The 21798-nt window shown below is 38.2% G+C and overlaps 3 protein-coding genes across 7 annotated transcripts; 1 reads left to right on the top strand and 2 right to left on the bottom strand.

Moving 5' to 3' along the window:
• Window positions 1–4737: 4737 nt before the first annotated feature.
• tra2a (transformer 2 alpha homolog) lies at window positions 4738–10226 on the bottom strand. The gene is made up of 9 exons (XM_077507823.1): window positions 10023–10226; window positions 8888–9024; window positions 8615–8780; window positions 7377–7424; window positions 6489–6677; window positions 6085–6200; window positions 5711–5989; window positions 5566–5636; window positions 4738–5404 (listed from the first exon to the last, which is right to left on the bottom strand). Exons 1-9 carry the CDS (start codon window positions 10056–10058, stop codon window positions 5394–5396), a joined length of 1053 nt encoding a protein of 350 aa, XP_077363949.1. The 5' UTR covers window positions 10059–10226; the 3' UTR covers window positions 4738–5393.
• A 764-nt stretch (window positions 10227–10990) lies between these two features.
• Window positions 10991–16477, bottom strand: ccdc126 (coiled-coil domain containing 126). Of its 2 annotated transcripts, XM_077506716.1 has the most exons (4): window positions 15913–16477; window positions 12138–12238; window positions 11726–12053; window positions 10991–11656 (listed from the first exon to the last, which is right to left on the bottom strand). In XM_077506716.1, the coding sequence occupies exons 3-4, from the start codon at window positions 11961–11963 to the stop codon at window positions 11418–11420; spliced, it is 477 nt and encodes a 158-aa protein (XP_077362842.1). In that variant the 5' UTR covers window positions 11964–12053; window positions 12138–12238; window positions 15913–16477; the 3' UTR covers window positions 10991–11417. The 2 variants fall into 2 exon arrangements, with proteins under 2 accessions (XP_077362842.1, XP_077362841.1); XM_077506715.1 differs by having other exon boundaries at window positions 11726–12238; window positions 15913–16476.
• On the top strand, window positions 16312–19128 carry fam221a (family with sequence similarity 221 member A). 4 transcript variants are annotated; one of them, XM_077506713.1, is made up of 6 exons: window positions 16312–16721; window positions 17362–17538; window positions 17734–17924; window positions 18013–18083; window positions 18156–18288; window positions 19015–19128. In XM_077506713.1, the coding sequence occupies exons 1-6, from the start codon at window positions 16657–16659 to the stop codon at window positions 19041–19043; spliced, it is 666 nt and encodes a 221-aa protein (XP_077362839.1). In that variant the 5' UTR covers window positions 16312–16656; the 3' UTR covers window positions 19044–19128. The 4 variants fall into 4 exon arrangements, with proteins under 4 accessions (XP_077362839.1, XP_077362836.1, XP_077362840.1 ...); XM_077506710.1 differs by having other exon boundaries at window positions 16314–16721; window positions 18001–18083; XM_077506714.1 differs by having other exon boundaries at window positions 16321–16721; window positions 17362–17535.
• The last annotated feature ends 2670 nt before the right edge of the window (window positions 19129–21798 follow it).

Raw genomic sequence — 21798 nt, 5'->3', positions numbered from 1 at the left:
TTTGATTGCCATGTACTAATTTCATTGGAAGGTGAGATATTTTTCCATTATTTCATAGATATGGTACTCTGTATGACAGTGCAGTTCTACACTACAAAACAACAAAAACAACTGCTCTCTAATAGTGTTAATCATAAAACTAGTGTTAGACCTAGCTTGTGCATGTGTACCTAATATTTTGACTGACATACAGTATTACATGAGCTACTGTAGCTGAAAGTTGCACTTGTGTAAGCTTGAACTGCACATTTCTGTCATTGTGGTATATGCTGCCAAGTGTTTCGTCTCAAATTCACATATCGCTCACTGCAGTCACTGTACAGTTTGTGTAAATATTGAACTGTTGTTGGTTTATAGTTATAATGTTAAATAATAATTTGTCCATCTGGTGTAGCTAAATGCCTGAATATTAGAAATGGTTCTCAGTATTAGGTAATTCAGTTCAAATTTGTTTCATACACAATCAAAATTGTGTATGTAAAATTGTATAGGCTACAACACGACTATAATTATTAAAAGAGCTATAGGAAATGTGTAAGTTTGAATTAAATTGTCTTTTAGCGTGTATTTATAGTCAAATACTGTATTGTCACTTTCTCAACTCAAATTTATGTATCAAGCAATTTTGCAGATAAAGCCGATTTACAAAGTTGTGCAATTGTATGTTTAATGCCTATAGTGGGTTAAAGGGATGTTTCCTATACATATCAATGTATTTTAAACAAGTATAACAGTGATGAATAAGTAAGTAATCAAAAACTGCATCTTTTGGTAGATGGGGCACTATTTCCTGCAGCAGCAGCAACATGGAAAAACAGATGAAAGTTCATGTTGCTGGAGCAGTTACTTTTAAACTTTTTTTTTTTTTTTTTTTAAAGGAGTTTTCGGGCCCTTGAATGAGTGGAACAGAGCAGGGCCATGCCTGCCTCAGGAGGGTTTCCTCCCGCACACCACATGCTGCCATTCGATTGGCTGAGAGAGCCGACCAATCAGGGGGGAGCACGGCCGCTCCTACTACTGCCGCTGGCGCGCTCCTTTGATTGGTTGACGGAGAGCAACTATTCTATATGAACCAGCCCGCCAATGATGCGTTTACGTCCATGCTGAGACGGTTGGACTTTGACTCATACTAAAGAGATGTAACGAAATATGACCCAGAGAGCCAACATGAGGCATTTTCAAGATCTTTTGTGGAGTCTTTGCTTAACTCTAGCTTGTCTCAATTGATTTACCTTTTCAAACAGTATGGAGCTATAGGTTCTTTAAAAATGAGCGCGCATCCTTCCTATATGCTCACACATTTAATCTATTAATATTCGAGACATTGGTTAAATCTCGAAAAGTTTTACAAAACAGTTTTAACAAAGTCATTCAATTAGTACATTTACCATAAATATCCGTATTATTTGACACTTTCCGTTGATGCGGGTATGTTTGTACAAATTGTGACAATTTATCAGACGCAAAATGAGTGCGAAGAAAGACATGAAAAGCTGGCTTGTGAGACCGCTGCATATAGATTTTTGTGGGCAATTGCAGCCAAGCTGTGTGAGTTCTGTGGGCCGTGCCCGTCTACTTGAATGAGCTCATGCATGGCTGCAGCCTTGTTGTGTACGTGTGTGCGAGGCACCGCGCTGCAGCCATGTGCGCGACGGGTGAATGTATCGCTGAGGAATGTACAGAACGCCTCCCCCACACTTCCAGACCCCCTCCACCCCCCTCTATGGACTCCTTCCATAGGGGGCGAAGTAACATAAAGTTGGAGACTCCATTACGTTCTTTGCTGCTGTACGGCGGCCAGATTTGACCGATTCACACAAGTGTAGAGCGGAGCAAAAATCTTATTTTGGGGGATATTTCTGGTAGAATTAACTATCTTGTTGCTACAAATCGCAGTTATTGCTCAATTTTGGGTTGTTGTTGTTGGCCTCGCTTACGTAAAGTCATCGCCAAGGCTCTCACAAACCCACTTATGCTACACAATCTATGGATTCTGTCTTACGGTGAGATTTCTTTACCTCTTTCATTCCATTATCTAATAATTAATCTTATTGAGTCTGTCTTCGTGTAATGTTTAAAACGTGTAAAGCAGAGCATCCACTGAAGAGTGACTGTTTCGTACGCCATGTTGAGTCCTGACTATTACATTCACTGATGCCTCCTCATCCACGCTAACGTATAGTCTATTTGCTTGAAACACATGCATCAGTGCACCTCAAGTGGATCCATACAAGCTCAAAAAACAACAAACTAACTGGATGCTTTTTTTCCTCCATTTTTTGCCCCTCCAGATGACAACCCTCATGTCAGTAGTAAAATGGCGGTGTGAGTGTGTGTGGCGCTTCCAAACATATGCCAGCAAGCCAGCCTGATTTTGAGAAAAGATGGGGTTAAAGCAGTTTTGAAACATCAAATAATTAACAAAAGGGTCATAGATCTCATACGTTAAAAAGGGAAAAGGGGAGTATCCATTTTCTGTTCTCTCGCATTGTTTTTGTCAAAACTCAAATGTTTTTACTTCTACGAAAATATGACATGAATTCCGTCTCTTTTTTTTTGCATTAAAAAAGTGGGTTGTTTTTTTAAAATGGAGAAATATTGCTCTTTCTTTAATCAGTTATCAAACACAACATAGCATATTTTAACAGCAGACTCATATGTTATGTACGGTTCATACAGTTGACGTTACTAATTATTGTATTTAATATTTAGAAAGCTAGTATGAGACATTATTTGTAATATTTATTTATTCTACCTATAACCATTCCCCCCAAATGAGTGTTAAAAAACATCTGTTGATTTCACTATGTTGCTATCTTGAAAGAGCTAACTTTTAGTTATAAAACTCAAACTCCACGTCCTTGTGAAAGTACATGAATTTGGTTACAAGTTAGTATTTTTACACATTCCGTTTAATATTTGTAGAAATGTGTTACACTTTGTATTTAACTTGAGGTTTTGTGTTGAATTTTGACCATCCCTTCTCCTTCTGTTTAGTTTTCAATACTTTATTTTTTAATTATTAGTCACACTGTTATCTGTTTGTAACATGAGTTTTTTTTTTTCCTTTAAAGTAACCACTTTCTTCATGATCTCATTTAACCCAACAAAGAGAGAAACGTGGGCTGTTGCACCTCAAGTTTTCACACTTGTACTTTTGTTTACAGTACTGCAATAAAATGCAGGATTTATTGAATGTGGACAGCATTGTGTGATGCGGATAAGTCTCTGTTAATGTGTGTACCAAATTAAACTGTTATTCTAGCTTATTTTAGCCTATAAGAATATTGATCATGCAAATTTGTATTATCTGGCAACTTGTTTATGCTAAGATATAGATAATTCATATCTAATGCAGTGATTCATGATGATTATGATGCTCTTGTAAATTGTTTCATGTCATACAACTGCAATGTTTCATAAAGATGATTTTGAAAGACCTGCCTGATTCTGAAGTTGTTTTTTATTCAAAAGTTCTAATTTAACTTGTCCAAAATAGTCACTTTTTAAATGAAAATATAGAAAAAGCTCTGTACATATGATTTTCATAAATTAAACCATTTGGATACAGTAAAAGGAAATTTTGTACCTGAATATAAAGACAGATGAGATAAACTTTCTGGCTGAACAATTCACTGATTTACAGTCAACAAAGGCCATAAAAACAGTAAAGTTTAGCATACAGTCAAAGTGTATCCAAAACATAAAAAATAGCAACCATTTCATCTTAACCTCTACTTTAGAAGTACATTACATGTTACACCAAGTTAGCATTTTGGTGGTGTTAATATAAACTACAAAACCATGACATGTGGTAAAATTTCATGTAGAGAAAAGATGAGTTCCTGTGAAATCACAATTCCCACCATGTGTCTGACCGTTCTCACTTATTTGTTAGATATTCAAGGCCAATGACCATTGGGTCCATTCTGTGCCACCATCATACACCATGTTCACAGTAAGTGCACTTCTTAAACATGTAACCTGTTATCCATGCTGACTACAATTGACCGGCCTATCAGCAGATGATCCCTGAAAAGGAACCTGCGTCAGTGCTTTTCAAAAAAAATGTCACAACTAGCCATAAAATCATGTTCATTATCTGCATTCTTTTTGGTCTGAGTGTGAAATACAACGGCCCGCTCAGATATGGCTACATTTGTCGGGGAAGTATAAAACTGCAAGAAACTGTTCATGTCGTTTAAAAGGTCAAGTGAGAACGGGAGCAAAAATCATTCTACGTACTAGAAAAAAAAAGATGAAGACAACATTGACACTTCCATCTTTGTGGTGAACTATGAACGTTGAGCTTCAGAACTTTCCACGCTATCAAAGTGAACCGATGCATAACTGCGAGGGGCCCCGTGACATGTCAGGAGTTATTACAACCCCATTTGAATAAGCTGCTCCATTATTTGAGATCACATTGATGGGTTAAAAGCGGCCTGTTAGCTCGAGGTTGTCACCAGCCTTTCGAGATTGTGTTCATTCTGAAGATGCATCATCACCTGCGTGTGTATGAGGACTTTTTTTTTTTTCTTCAGTGCAGGACAATGACTGTAAACGAAGTGGATCACGTTTTATGTGCTTATGTGTTGTAACCTATTGTAGTTATGTGAGTTAACATGGTAGCTTTTTTTGAACTTCAAGCTATTTTTCATTCATGGCTCTTTCGTGCGGAGTTACGTGATTATTTGCAATACTGCTTAATCGATACAAATATTTGACGACATGAAATGACACGTAACCAAACCAATAAAGTCTTACTGGTCTATTTCACTTTGTTTTATTGGTGCAGCTTGAATGAAGTGGTGTAAAAAAAAAAAAAAAAAACTTTTAGAGAAGTCATTGTGTCCTTAAAGCGTGACCCCAGCATTCACCTCAATGTGTGTGAACATAGAACAACATCCCAGCGTCTGGCTTGTTCTGTGAAATTCTCCTTTGCTTTATTTCCCACCTCACCCACACATCTTAACTCCCACCCATAGAAGTGAAGCCCAACTTCCATTGTAATGCATATTCGAGCCAGAAGAAACGAGAAACTTTGGACAGTTCATGATTGTATTTCCATATACGCAAAAGAATAAAAAACAGTGTAATGACCTGATTGACTTTTCCATAAAAAGTGTAAGCACAGAGCTTCACGCTAATTTTACATCGTACTTACCAGAAGACTCACTCATCACTAACACTGGACAGTTGAGGTCAGAATAGCAAAAAAAAAAAAAGACAAAACAATGTGGATGGCAACTATAGAAGATGAAGACGCATTACAAATGGTTTTGAGTTCATTGCTCACACGCGGCACATAGAAGTGTGAGATTCACAAATAAAAACACTCTCCGCATGTAAACACAAAGCGTGCTGTGAATTTAGACATCAACTGCAGCGCCTCAGTAGCGTCCTGTGAAAACAAAATACATCAATAGCATTATTTAAAAGATGTGCTTTCACCTGTGAAAGAGGTACATCATACATGTGATTAAAATATCCATACAAACCCGAATGAGTACATTTAAGTCATATTAGATGTAAAAAGGCATTCATTTTGTCAGGTTCACTTACTTTGGTTGTAGGAGCGAGACCAAGAGGAACTTCTGTATCTACCGTATTCAGGCGACGCAGAGCGCCTGCGGCTGCATCACGACGTAAAGAGTTGAAATGGAGGAAAGCAGCAATGTTTGGATTCTGTCGATGCTGACTTACTTACCTGTACTTGTACTCATCGTAGCTGTCGTACCGATCACAGCCTCGATCGTAGCGTCGATCGGAGCCCCGGTCGTAGCTTCGGTCATAGTCTCGATCGAATTTTCGCTCATAGCCTCTGTCATAACCTCTCTCGTAGCCTCGATCGTAGCCGCGGTCATAGTTTCGCTCGTAGCCTCGGTCACAGTTGCGCTCGTAGCCTCGCTCGTAACCTCTGTGGTAATATGAGCCTCTTCCCCTCCGGCTGCCTCCGCCACCGTCATCATCTTCATCATCATCACCTCTAGTGAAAAACAAAACAAATGAACAAGGCTGCGATGAGACTGATAACTGGCTTCTCATTGAATGGCTCGTATATGCAAAAGGTATGAATCTTACATAGCTGGTTTACCCATGTAGATTCCAGGTGTGGGGGTGTGCGCACGCTTGGTGATGGAGTAATCTACTCTAATTACCCTCCCGTCAATCTCCATACCGTTGGCTCTCTCCATTGCCTGAGAAACAGACGACAGAAGTCAATGATGAGCATCAGGTCACACGCTGGAGGACAAATTTGCGTGGAACAAGGCGGACATCTAGTGGCGAACTCAAGTAATTACACCTGAATAAAATGAGCTTCCCGGCAAATATGGAAATGCGCTCCCATAAAAGTCAAAATGACACACTTCATCTTGTTTTAGCATACTACTTTATGGTAAGTATTGCCACAAAAAGAGTGTTTTATCCTAATGAGATGCATGTAAACAAACTTACAGTTTACAGTAACACAAAATAAAACATACCTCCTTTGAATCCTCAAGTCTCTCAAAATAAACAAAGCCGTAGCCCCGCGAGCGACCCGAGCGCTGGTGGAACACCACATTGACCCCAGACAGAGGACCATATTTTGAAAAGACGTCCCTCAGGTCCTGCGCTGTGGTGTCCAAGCTAAGCCCAAACACACCCAAACATTTGCAGGGATCAGGGTTTGCCTACAAGAGTCAAACATAAAGCCCTTGGTTGATTACATTCTCCTGTTATTGTTCCGTGCAGACAAAAATCAACATGTACAATTCCGAAATTCAATTTATTGCCCCTCCTAACCATTTGCGCAGGCGCAATAGTGTGTTAAACTATGACAGCTTTAATAAATCCCCTTAAACAACTTGCTAAGATTGACACGTCATTCAGCATCAACATTTTTACATCTGTAATTAAATATAGAAAATGCTCGTGAAAAAAAAGTTTCAAGTCAACCTACAGCATCTTTGTGGTTGTAGATCTGGGCCATTCCAGGACTCTCCACTTATTGTTTTGATACCGGAAATATACAGTAGGTATTGCTTTAAAATGATCTGTCATTGTTTTTTGGGGGGAAATTCTACGTATCAAACATAAACAAACATGTAGACATGCAAAACACAGATTGGAGTCTGATTTCTAAGTAAGTAAGTAAGTATAAGATCTTGCAAAATCAAGAAGGTAAATATTGTGTCGTAAGAATGTAGAGCAAAAGGGAAATGCATACCTGCTGACTTGATTCAACATAGAACACAGAATTCAAACGAACGAGGCCTGTTGACTTCATGCACTTTAACATTGCATCTTAGAAACTTACTAATTTCATTTCCCCCAAGGAAATCATGTTTATCTATGCACAATTACTAAACCATGCACAAATGTCCACATACCCTGGCAGCAGCACCACCGTGACTGTTTGCTTCTTTTGTTTCGTGGCTCTGTTGACATAATGAAGAGAGAGGAAGGGTTATTAAAGGGCATGTCATTAACCATATTTAAAAAAAAAAAAAAAAAACACTCCCACGTGTCTCATACACATTCACTTGCTCTTGACTAAGAAGTATGTCAGCTTCATGATTCATCAAAAGATAATTTCAAAAAAGTTTGAGGTACGATGTCAGTTTAATTAGACTCGATTCTTCAAAGGTTGCGGTTTCTCACTTAGAAAAATACAAACAAAAGTCTGGATACAATAAATAAAACTGTGTTGAGCTAACATTCAATTATGTTATCAATCCTTCTGTAATATGATGAGCTTGTCCACATCCACACATTCAAGAAAATAACTACACAATGGACATTGTAGGACTGCCACAGTTCTTGGCTTGCTTGCCAAGTTTCTGCTAAGGGCTACATATTGTATGCACACTTGTTGCCATTTGCGGAACTTGGCGTGACTGATTAAATAATTTTAGACAGCAGGGCCGGAACGATAATTCCACATCAACAAGTGTCATGATAGACACCTGATCAATTTAAATACAAAATGTGTTTGCTAAAATGTTCCACAGAAAAAAAAAAAAAAACCCATCAGGAAGCAAACCCCAAACCCGGTATTCTGCACGCTGTAGGCGGATGCTAGTTTGATGTAAGATTTGTGCCACAATTACAGGTAGGTAAAAGAGAACATTTGGACCACAAAAATAGTGTTTTGCAAACAAAAACGTTTTGTTTTTCTTATTTTAAATTCCAGTAGGTAAAGAAAAATTTATAGACTGATATGAAATATGTACAATGTGAGTCATCCAGCCCTACAAAGCACCTTGTTTAAAAGGCGTTGATTTGTTTGCTTGTTCTTGTTTACTGAACATATAAATGTATTTAATTAATTAATGTATTTAATCTTTGTACTAATTATTTGACTTGACATAGTTGTATTGTTTTCTTCTTAAATGTTAAATATATTTTAAAATAAACTTACTAAAATCCAGTCCTTTTTCCCCCCTGGGTCCTTATTTTAAATATATATATATATATTTTTTTTAAATCAATAATTACCGATATTGACTGATATGAAAGACTTATATAGTGATGCACATTTCAGTCATATCGCCCAGCCCTACTAGACAGCAAACATTAGTCAGGTGCCATGTCTATCTTAACAATTTACAGGTCCACTGGCACTCACCCTGAGCCCAGCCTTCGGGCTACGGTTTGACATTGGGGAAGTGCTCCGGCTCTTCCTGCGGCATGAGTCGGGGCTGTTGGAATGAGAACGGGACCTCTCTCGGCAGGGATGAGATGGAGAGCGCGAACGGCTAGCACGTCGGATAGAAACGTGCTTACAACGAGACCTGAAAATAGAGTGTAAGGCAGGAAAGCAATACGTTTATCTCGTGAGGCGGACGGGGGATGAAAGAAATTATATTTCATCTGCTAATGAACACAAATAACAACATACCCTGATGTTGATCGAGAGCGGGATCTGGATTCAGAATGATTGGAGTCTTGTCGGGATGGACTCGGTGAGCCTGACCTGCTCTCTGACTTGGCCTGAGCTGGACTTCCATGTTCCGATGTAGACGAGGAACGAGACCCCTGTTGCCACAGTAGTAAAACATTATCATTTACACATACATGTATTAATGACATAAAATCAATGAGAATACACCTTCAGTCTTCCATTGTTTCTTTACTCTAAAATATTGAACAGTACCTGTGTACCAATTTATTTTCTCATTTTTATTTCTATTCTTCATTTTTTTCCTTCGGTTTTACCAAACCTCAGACGCTAGTGTTCTAATCATTGCCCCAATTTCCTCCCTTGCCAACGGTTGTGGTTTGTTCTGTTCATGTTGACATTTGCCTTCTTTTAGCTTGGAATTTATTTTATTAAATGTTTTTACCCTCCATTATTCTTGGATAAAATTTCTTTAAATCCTTCACGACCAATACATCTTTATAAAAAAAAAAAAAGAACAATTTTGTGAAATTGTTTTTTTACTTTGTCAAATATAAATGTATGTGTGTGGGGGGGGATAAATGCATTGCTGTTACATTAGAATTTATATTGTGCACTGTGCAGCAATATTTTGTTTTTAATGAAAAGATTTACATAACATGTGTAAGGTTAAAAACAGTTGAAAGCTCGGAAGAAAAAAGTAAACAAAGACGAACTCAGGTTTATTAGTCAAAATAAGACGTATCTGCACTTGACTTTTCATACTAGGACGGTATATAACGGTTACTGGGATTCATTCGCCCCCGCCACCCCCCAAAAAAATAAAAAAATAAAAATAATGCTGGAAATTAAAGATAAGTCGCCGTTGAAGATAACACGGAACGAAGTAGGAGGTTCCAGCTAACGCCAAGTTGCCTAAGTTTACTAGCTCCTCTTCAAGGGACTCTAACAACGATGTCTCATGCGTTTAGCAAGAGGTAACCCCAGACATAGTTTTAAGTCATTTTACAGCAAAAGCTACAAAGTGTCCTCCATAGCTAACTTAAAATTAAGGAAAATAAGGAACACCTTCGGTTGAATGTACGTATTTGTTGTCGGTTTGAAACGAGTCGGTACGCTAAATATGACTTCTTACCCGTCTTTCGTTATCTCCCTCGTCGATGTCACTCATTTTCAGGTCATCTATATGCCTAACAGGTTTTGTGGAATAATAATAAAAAAAGACGGGTTAAACGTTTAAATGCAAAACATTTTTGGTTTGAGAGGTTTCCGATGAGAAAATGGCGAGAGGGGGCGGAGCGACCAGGTAGCGCACCAACATACGTAATTTCCGATTACGACGCCCCTCCATATAAAAGCCGTCGTTGTGGGTCATTTAGTCGTTTCTTGTCATGTACGTTTGTGGAAACTGACGTATAGCAACATCAGTCCGAATATATCAGTTACACACGATGCAATAACGCAAGGTCGTTATAGAGTGTTCCAATACAAAATGGCACATTTAGTTTCTGGTACAGCCAACATTTCGCAACAACACATTTATTGCACCAGTCATATTATTTGAACCAGTTTATTGAGTATGGTGGACGTTAAGGTACACTGTGACGAGTATGCAGAATAAATAATACATCACTGCTAATGCCCACATTTGTTGGTTTAAGTCCGGTATGGTTAACAGGCATTACAATGAGCATTTGAAAGGATTGTATGCTGCATGAGATATTTCACCAAGGAGAGGGACTGACTAATCCAGCATGTAACAATCACCTCCCACATACAATATAACAGCACTACCAAAAGTGGATTAGCCCATTATTTTTAGAAAATGTCTACAGTCACAGTGCAACATGAACCCTGAATGTGTATAAGCAGGTCAGTCATCTTCACAGCACCGAAGATACTGACCTTGCAGTACATTCATTCCATTCTACATTGAGAGTGAAATAACACCCAAGGCAAGTAAAGGGGACGGTGGCAGGGCACATTAATTTCCAGCTGAGATAACGCAAACAAGTTCAGTGGTAAATGAGAGTCATCTGTTGTGTTACTAGCGTCATATTGAGGCAGAACATTCTTTGGATTATTTATATACACATCACTAAATGTTAGCTAGAGACGGATCGTCATATTTTATTGTATATAGCAATAGGTCACGCCACAAATACAGCAATTCATATTGTGAGTATTCTGTTTAGTTCAGCAGGTTGACGTAATATTGTTAAGTTGTATAGGAGTAGTTGTGAGCCTTTATGTGCTGCAGTTCTACAAAGAATGATACATAATTTGTAGCCAGTAATATGCCATTATATAAAAATGCAAAATTGAAATAGAAAAATGCACTCTGCAATTTTGATCAAACAAAATAAATACAATGGCAAAAAAAAAGTGAAAAGGCAAAAAGTGTCTCCCTCCTTTTTAGCTGGCTTTCCAAGAAGCATCAGTTACTTCCAAGTCTGTATATGTCCTGGAATAAATTCAGGAAAAGTGAGATGTGCTAAGAGATCAGTCAATACAGCTAGCAAAACAAAGCTCATAGATGTTGCTGAGGCCTGTTGGGGGTTCGTGGGTTGAAGCGTGACTTCCCGTGATGACTGCCAGCTCTCTCCTGCCTGGAGGCTCTTTGCAAGACAGTGGAAGTGGAAGTGAGTACGGTCCCGTGGGAGGTGTTGGTCAGCGACGCATTCACGGCCAACTCGATTCTCCCCTCGAGTTTGACTAGCCGCTCCAGGATATCATCCAGCAGCACCGCTATCGTCCTCTTCAGATCCGCTGTGTGCATAACAAGACATTGTTAAGTAACTACACGTGCGCACTGGCAAATTCTTGCGAGATGATTACCATAACCCGCCATGGTGGCCCCCTGCGGCCCGCCGGGTGCGTTCTGGCTCTCCTCGGTCAGGACTTTGACGTATCGCCGGCTGAGCTCGAGGATCTGCTCGCGGAGCTCAGCGCTACTCTGGTGGCGAGGTTGCTGCACAGTATAGCGGAGCAACATGAGTCCCCATGCGAGGCCAAAGACTAAGAGCAGCAAACTCAGCTTCTGGGACATGTTGCGTCTCAGGAGAGTGCCAAGCATGATACTGGGATGGCGAAGGAGCAGGAAACTGGAAAGCACCGGTGAAGACTTGCTGCTATTGGATGAGACTGGCCTTGTTGGTTCAGCGTGCTAGTTGATACATTTTTTTAAAAGTATTTTTATTGTCCATATCCAGAGAGAAATTGAAGTTCACAATGAGGTAACTGTTGATACCAGTGGAACAGAAGAATGCTCTACTCAGACCCTCAAACTCTGGTGGTCCACCATAGCAGAACGGGGGCTCAGATGGGGTGCCCACACACATTGCTGACAACCTATGCAGAATAAAATTAACACAGAGAAGAAATAAGGAAAATGTACTTGTTCAAACCACGAGGAGAGTTAGGAAATGACATTTTCATCAACAGTTTAATGCAGTGGTCTGCAAACTGCAGCTTTGGAGCCACATGTGGCTGTTAAGTCACTCAACTGTGTATAAACAAAATTTTTTTTTACAAAATTTAGTATATTTTTTAACATTATTTTTATTTTTAGATAAAATTCAGCGTTAAATAAACTGATTAATATATTCAAAAAAAGTCAGTCAAAATTTTTAAGTTGTCACAAAAAGAGAAATGAAGGTAGATGAAAAAGGTTTAAAAATGACCTTAAGTCCTAAACATGTCCAAAACATGACCATAATGTTCAAAAAGGAAGATAAAAAGCAGGAAAATTACCACAAAAAAAAATGCCAAAAGTGGCAGAGAATTTATTTTATTAAAAATGCAGAAAAGAAAACATTCAAAAGGTAACTTTTTTTTTTTTTAACATTATTTTCATTTTTTAGGTAAAATTCTGTGTTAAATAAACTAATGTTTAATATCTTTAAAAAAAAAAAAGTCAGTCCAAATTTTTAAATAGTCAGAAACAGAGAAATTACGGTAGATGAAAAAGGTTTAAAAATGACCTTAAGTCCTCCACATGTCCAAAAAAAATGACCATAATGGTCAAAAAGGAAGATAAAAAGCAAGAAAATTAACAAAAAAATTGCCAAAAGTGTCAGAGAATTTATAAAAAAAAATAAAAAATGAAAAAAAAAAAAACACAGAAAAGAAAACATTCAAAAAGTAACCATAAAATTGGAATTGACACCCCCCACCCCCACCCCCAAAAGGCAGATAATTGATTTAAAAAAAAAAAACAAGGAAAAAGGAAAAAAGGCAGGAAAAGATAATGTTCATTATGTAATTGTAAAATGTCCAAACCCCTAACAAGAAATCCCAAAAATTACCAAAGAAAAGTTCAAAGTTGGCAAAAATGTCAGAAAATTGATAACAAAAAAGTGCAGAAAAAAAAATGTCAAAACCTAGCCAGAAAATATACAAAAAAGGAAGTAGATAGGCAGAAAATGAATAGAATATCCACAAAATTGCCAAAAATGTGACAGAAAATCAGAAAAAGTCTAAAAATGTATGAAAAATTATACACGCACAAAAAAAGAAAAATCCAAAAACAGAAGATGAAAGGTCGAAGAAATTGAATGTCTACTTTCGTATGCTGCATATTTTCCTGTTACGGTGCAGATCTAAGACATTTTTCTTTTCACTGTGCAAAAAACTGCATTGAATGATATGGAATGGGGGGGAACTAAGCAGCTGCTAAACCAATTCCACTCCGTCACTCACTACACCAGGCCCGACCTTTAAAGCAAGACACATTCAAGGCCACAGATACGACAGTGTATTTCTTACTGTATTACGCGTTAGCATTGGCAAAATCAAATTGCATCCCTGATGGGATAAACAGTCGAATACTTCATTCTAGAAAATATAATCACATCACTCAATCAGAACAGACATTCTTCGTCAATTAGCACACAGCACTCTCCAACACATTTGAACATTTCAGCTCAGAAACCCAATTACCAGCTTAGCTTGTAACTGGACCCACTTTGCTGCTCCCGGTAGGATTCACAGCAGCAGTCAGAACCATTGAGGGCTTTCGTTTTCTAATCCCACTTTCACTATGGTCAGCCAATAGACAAATAGCGTGTAGGCACACAGTCCCAGGGAAAATTAGGCGATCATTTTTCACTTTTTATATCACTGCCAACAGGTCCATTCACTGCATTCCGTGTTGGGTGTGTCACTGTCACCTCCTATTGAGCTGTGACGGGAGGGACTGACTGCGGGAATAAATTATGAAAACAGAGGTAACAGAATCCATTTTTAAAATAAAAAGCATCTTTAAATACAATCATACATTCACTAGCCAAAAAAATAGAACTCATTCAGTTAAATATCCCTAAAATCTACAAGCATAATGTAGTATTGCTCAATTAGTATCTACCTGACACAGGGTGAAAACAACCTTTGGAAGGGCAAACTTTAGTGTTCACAAGATTAGATTATGAACGTGAACCCTATCAAGTGCCTTCTAGAATGCCTCAGGCACTGATTTTGAATTAGCACATATTTTAATAAAGTACAAGTACAAACTGTGAAACAGACACAAGGATGATTGAACTAAGCTCCCCATTTCTGTACTGACTAGTATGCTATTAGCAACACAAGCAAATAAATTGTATATTTTAGAGGCCTGAGTCACAATGATAAGAGGAGCTGTATTTTAACAAGACAGAAACAGAAAGCCTAGTCAACAAATGGCACAAACCCTTGACAGATGTCTTTAAATTAACCACTGATGAATCATAAATATACTCAGATAATTAAAAAACAAAACAAAACCGCAAAACAGTGCAACGCTTCACGGAGAAAAACCGGTCAGGCAGGTGAACGTATGTCAACCACGCATGAAGCCTGACGTATAGTATACACCTGAAACAATTGTGCCTTACCACAACAATTATGAGCAATCCAAACTTTAGCCTCTCAGGGGGAAAAAAATAAAAGATGGATGCACATTTATTGGATAAAAAAAAAAAAAAAACGGTGCCAAACTGCTCACACAACAAAAACAATAGCATGCTTTGTTGCATGAACCCCGTTTTGGGAAGTGTGCCCATACCCCACACAAGGTCCCCATGCTAATCTCGATATAGTGTTACATCCATTTGACAAGTCCAGTAGCTATCAAGTCTGCAGTATCACAAGAGTTGCATGCTTTCCACTTCACTCATCGTGAGGTAAAATATCACTAAGCCATTGTGTTAAGACTGCAGCTATTGACTAGCTTGAGAATTGTATACTGATTAACCGGTCAATAAATCGAGTAAAAATGCATGTTTTGTCCACTTTGGGTCAAGAGTCTCACATTTGCACTGTTGCATCTGTGACCTTGAGTGCATATGGCTTGGTGAGTGATGTGGGTGTCCACGAATGAGAGTAGTCTTGGTTGGCTGTTAATTGGGTAATCAGCTAATTCTATACACAGCGGTGCTTGCAACTGCTACTTTTTTTTTTTTAATGGATGAGCTGGTTGATCATTTAGACCACGTTTGCTTTTTTTTTTTTTTTTTTGGTAAAAACGGAAAGAGACGAGGACTGCTTTTCATTTTTTCATATTTCATCCCAATAAATTCGTCTGGTTTACGTGGGTCACAATGCTAAATTGTGCTAATATATGAAAGATGTTGACGGATGATGGTAAGGCACATGCACGCACACAGGAGCAATGCTAAGGTTAAACATTGACATATTGTTGAGTGGCGCCACACTGCGCAGTTATACGACTGGCAGATCGTTAACAAAACTAGCAGATAGTGCAAAGTATGACTGTAAAGTTGATCTGTTGACAGCATAACAAATCAACTAGCTGGGCAAACAGATGTTCGGAGAACTTCTCTACCATGCGATGTTGATGCCAGGGTTGACACAAGAAGGGTAAAAAACACATAGGGGGGTATTGTGTGATACTATACTTCAAATGTATTACAGTTGCAAAAAGGGGAAGTTGACATGAAGCTACTTTACAACTCCGTGTTAGCGTTAGCTCGCTAACAACGCTATACAAATAAACAGATACAAACCGGTGGGCTGTGTTAATTTACCTCCTGCATCTGAGGTCATCTTGAAGTTGAAGATGTAATAGCCATGCTGCAGCCAAGCCGCGTATGATGAGCTCCAAACGCAAAAGGATGGGTCAGAAATGATCTGATATAACAGGGGTCGCCGGGTAAAAAAACAAAAGCAAAAGATGACTCCACCCTCTCCATGTGTAAATTAGCCGGTTGACATGGCTCGCTAATCGGACACTTATTTGCTTCTCCTGCTGAGCTCCGATAAACGGTATGCAGCTCAGTGTGCTAAACTGCACGGCCAGAAATATATGCATTCAAGTGGGCTGACCGTCATGGTTCCCGTCAGGTTGGCTGTGCGTCACCGCAAGGCATCATGGGACTTGTAGTCGTACTGCCTTTCACTTGCCCCGCGGATGTCATAATGAGAAAATTAAAGAGCACTCGCTCCGTTCAATCTTGATTATGATATGAAAAACATGCACATATTACAATATTTGGATCTAAACCGTTTTAGTAAGATTAGCTCGAGTGGGTTGAATTAATTTCGTGTTTTTTTTGTTTTGTAAATCTGCAGTTACTTTCCTCGGCCGTTAGATGGACCCTGGGTCATTTCCATAGTAACATGACTGTAAAACAAACATGGGACAGTTTTATGTAAGATAGGCCTACTACTGTTTATGTTGTCATATTAAAGTCGAGGCCAGTGAGATAAAGAAACGGACTGCAAGCTTGGATTTGAGGCCCTTATTTATTTTTATTTATTTTTTTTAAACAATGGACCTTACATTCTTGGACAGATCAGCTTTAAAAATGGTGGATGAGTATTGCGAGTACAGACGGTTTGTTTTGGTCGTTTATTAAAACCATCCATCCATCCATTTCATAACCGTTTATTCCTCACAAGGGTTGCGGGGTAAAAAAAACCAACCCCAAAACAAACTATATTATTATTATTATTATTATTATTATTATTATTTACCGGTATTATCATCGCACTAAAGGCTGCAATTTTTTTCTATGAAAAAGTCAAATTTTTTTGTGAAAGTATGATTTGATTGTCAAATGTAACAGCCTTGCAGGCAATTTGAATCCAAGTTTCATATGGACGTGGCACTAAACTAAATTTAAGCATAGGGCACATTCTCTCTCACAATAATAGAAATATAGAGGCTCATGAAGGGCTTTGTTGAGTTTCAATCAATCCACTTCAGCATTTAAACAGAAAATTAGGCTTGTCTTAATAGGTGGTTCGAACCAAATCATTTCAATAGGATGGATTTTAATACAGCCAGAATGTGTTGATTAAATAATACCTTCGCTGCAGATGACAATGGTTAATAATAGTGTCATCATCAGCACAAAAAAAGACTGCACATCACTAGAATCACATACCGGCAAGGATAGAAATATATTGTAAGGACTTCAAATGCATTACTTAAAATTACCCTCTTTAACCGTTTTTGTTGTCGTCTCTTTTAGGATTGTGGGTGATGATGACGGAGGCATATTGTTTACTCCGGAGCAATATGAGGAGTACAAGAGGAAAATGGTCCCACAGCGAATGAAAAACAGACTCTACGTGAGCTGTGGCGTACCTGGAGGCATCGACTGCGTCCTAATTGGGCCAGAGACGCGATGCTTCTGTTCACATGGGTGGTATATAGTTGATTATTTTCCATTAGGTAGATTATTATTATCATTATATTTATCTTTCTTAAGTCCCTTTTATCTCTATGAATTTATTGCTCATTGATAGTTTGTCTTTTAGGTTTTTAATCTTCATCTGGTTGTAGATGTGTAAGCTGTGATTGTGGAAGTGTACTTGATGATAAAGCTTTTTTTTTTTTTCAGCTACAAGCAACATAAGACGGACTTTGAGATCATTCCTTCTGAGAGACCTTTACTCCTACCATGCCGGGTGCCGGGCTGTCTTTGTTCTGCCTACGAGTACCTTCCTCACATCCAGGCAGTGCCCGTCCGCTGCCGGTGTAAACATTTACCTCAAGATCACACCGAAGGTGGCGGACATTTGTGCAAAAAGTGTGAGTTAAAAGCTCCAAAGCTTAATGAGCCATTCAGCCGTTCAACTGCAGGAAATATTGTAAAAAAAAAAAAAAGTTTCCTTTTCAGGTGACTGTTCTGGGTTCAAGAGTCCGTACAGATGTGGATGTGGCCAGCCCACTTTCAACCACCAGACCTTGGTAATCTATCAATTCAGAATTTCACTGACATAACAGCAGGACTTTACCTATGAAATGAATTTGACCTATGAGGTTGAGACGAAGTCCGAGAGGGAGGCACGGGGTCGCCCGGTGGGAGAAGATGTCCCTTATGCTGCGATGGGTGGTCTGACGGAGTTTACCTCTTTGTTCGATGGTTACACTGCTTTGGAGGCCAGTGGACTGCGTAAGTAGGCTTTTTTGCATCTTGAATCTATTGGGGGGGGGGATGAGACAACATACTTTATAAAATGTCCATTAGATACTAAGGATATAACAATCCGAGCACTATCATGATATCGTGATATTAAAACTGCCACAATATCATCGTTATCATGTTTACAATATTTAAAAGGAACACATCTGTTTAAAAAGTCAGGTTGATTTCAATTTGTGCAGTTCTAGCACCCTCCGGTGGCTAGTTTATTAGTGCAATTTAATTTTCATTAGGGATGTTTTGGCCTTCTATGTTTAAAATCTATGCTAATGGTCAGATGAAGGGGAACGTAATTTGCTTGTGAAGCGAGTCAATATGTGGAGGAACTCGATGTGTGCGTGCATTAACAAGTAAGCACCTCCATATTGTTATTAGAGACTGTAGGTGGTTTATATGCATTGCTGTTATGTACAAAAGTACAATATTGTGTTTTTTTTGTATGAGCTCTGTTTTTTTTTTTTTTTTACAATATTGTGACTATTTTTAAATATCACCAACCCGCCCACAATATCGTGATAATTATCATATCGTAATGTTTGGATATCGTTACATCCCTATTATATACACACTACTGATAAAAAAAAAAAAAAGCTAACTTAAAAGTACATTATAACCTGTCAAAATTATAATGCATTTTATCTTCATCCTGAAATGTCACTCTAACATTTTGTGAGAGTTGTTTGTTGTATTTTTCAGTTGATAAGTCAGAAGATGACAGCCAGTAAAGATGTACGGTATCAAGTATGAAGCATCTCCCGAAGCCACAAGTTTGATTTGTAAACCAAATAAAAGAGGATAGTATACCCAGTATTACCTGCCCATGACTATTAATTTGAAAAAAAAAAAAAAAAAAAATCAATTCGCCATTGCAAATGAATCACAACAAATGTGCTTATCTTGAGGTCTTGTCACGAGCAATCCGAATAAATTATATGCCACATCCAATCAACATTTATTGTTATCAGAAGATGTGATGCAATGACACATGAGCAACGCCTGAACAAATCACAAGGTGACAGCGATTGAATTCATAAATGCTCTTTGGATGAAAGAATCGCGATTTTGACAATCAAGACATTATCAGCGACATGTTGGTAGCAGCAGTGGTGTGGGATGCAAAAATGTTGTGCAAATTAAAATCCACAGCTTGCGCTTGTACATCAAAGAACAGAAACAGAAAAAGTTTGACATCATCCATCCATACATATTCTGTAGCACTGGAGAATAATAATTAAAGCTGTTTAAACGTCCTTAATCAAAGGTATGAGGAAAAAAAGCAAAAGTTTTTAACCTGGATTTAAAAGCAGCATAGTAGCATAGTAGTGTGCAGCATTGTAGCTAAATGCAGCTTCACCATGTTTGCTTCAAACTGGATTCCACTCGTTGGCCCAAGTCTGTCGATCTAAGAGCCCACAAAACCCACAAAACAGCCCAACAAACCGGGTTGCTTTGTGGGTTATTTGGTTTTGACCCAACGTTTGAATTAAATAATTGAAAAAGTTGGGTTGGTTCTTATCCGACCAATTTCAATTGGGTTATTCAATTAACCCAAAAAGTTGGGTCAAACTAATACACTACAAAACAATAGAAAAAAATAGGTTGCTTTGTGGATTATTAATTTAGTTTGCTTCATAACCCAAAAAATTGGGTTGGTCCATTTTTACCCAATTTCAGTTATTTTTTTCCCCCCAACCATTTCAAGAGTGTATCCCTGCAAACGACACCGTGCACTGGTTGCCAGTCAACCACAGAACTGGCAACCATTCACATCACAGATTGGGAATTGAACCCACACCGCCTACACAAAAGTCAGTTGAGTGAAAATCAAAATCGTTTAGCCCTAACCACTACATTACTAATGTTCAGACTACTATTTATAATTTTGTTTGTTTACTAGCAAATCCCAAATATAGGTCCTGTTCTATTAGCAGCCATTTTAAACATCTAAACGTTTGTATGATTGATGTTCTCGTGGAGAGAAAGCCAAACCAAAAATAACAGCGGCACAACAGTGCTGCGTTCGCGTTTTAATTCCTGCACAGATGCAGTCTGCCATTGATTAATCCTATTCCTCACGGCAGATCAGAAGCGATGACTGTTGATTTAATCCACACTGTGAATGGCGAGTGAAGCGAGTTGGCTTGCTCGATTGGCGGCCCACTTCCACTAAGAAAATCGAATGGGCTCTGAATGAGGTTCCTATCCCCCTCCCCACTGTGATAATGTCACAGTCATACTCGATCAGCATCCACATGGATGCTGGCTGGTGCATTTGGAGTCACCTGTGTCGTGATGGTGATGAACAGGTGGTGTTGAGGGGAAGGAATTCAGTTTGCGCGTGAACGACGTCATGGGTGCACCTGGGTCTCTATACCGGGGGAAGTGAGTGGAAGGGATCCCATGTGAAAGCTGACACATCCAGGGTGTAACGACAACGATTATCAGGGCACTACACTTTCACCATACTATTGGCATTTATTTTGTGTTGATTATTATTATTATTTTGATCAGGGGCATATATCACTTCTGTCCCCTTTCATTTTTAAAGACGAAAAAAAATTGAATTGAATTGAATTGAATTGAATTGAAATACTCAGACATTACAAACACATAGGCAAGGTTGTTAATGACTTGGGAAAACAGATGACAAAAAGACTATCGTTACATATGGGTAAAAAAAACAGACAAAAAAAGAACAACTCTAGTAGAAGTACTTAAACGTAAATCGTATGTAAATCTAGAGACTCAAATGCATGCATGAACAATTTTTAATTAATTTTTTTTTTTACTGTTTTCTGCTGTACAATAGCCATTTTAACTGAGCACAGCGTAAAAAAATTATCTTTAACTTGGTGTTCAAACAGAAGAAAAATCACATTAAATCCTTCATGTTTTTTATTTTTATTTTATTTTTATTTTTTTTTACTAGCATTGGCTATATATTGGCATTGGTGATATTTGAGGGGGGGGGGGGGGAACAACCTCGCAGTCCCTTTTATTAACTTTTATTGTGGCAGTACTAACAAAGGGGGGGAAAAAAAGCATGTTTTTGTTTAAGAGCTAGCTAAAACTGGCTTTGCTATCAAAACGTGTTAGCTTTGCTAATGTTGTGGACTGAGTAACGAAAAAAAAAATGTTAAATTTAGCTACTGATAATATCTGAAAAACATAAAAAAAAAAAAAAAAAAAAAAAAATCAATCACCTTACATCGAGAATGTTGTTGTTTTTTAGAGCTAGCTAAGACTGGCTTTACTATCAAAACCTGTTAGCTTTGCTAATGTTGTGAACAGAGTAACAAAAAAAATCTAAAATTAGCTAGTGATAATCTGAAAAAGGTAGTACTGAGAAAGGAAAACAAAACAAAACAAAACAAACGAAAAAACATTTAGCTTGTTTTTAAGAGCTACTGTAGCTAACACTGGCTCCGACTATATGCTATCAAAATGTGTTCCCATAACTTTGCTGATATTGTGAACTGA

Source organism: Festucalex cinctus, chromosome 19, assembly GCF_051991245.1.
Source record: "Festucalex cinctus isolate MCC-2025b chromosome 19, RoL_Fcin_1.0, whole genome shotgun sequence".
Classification (NCBI taxonomy): Eukaryota; Metazoa; Chordata; class Actinopteri; order Syngnathiformes; family Syngnathidae; genus Festucalex; species Festucalex cinctus.
Note: the sequence above shows the minus strand (reverse complement) of the source record. Positions and strands in the feature narration are given on the sequence as shown.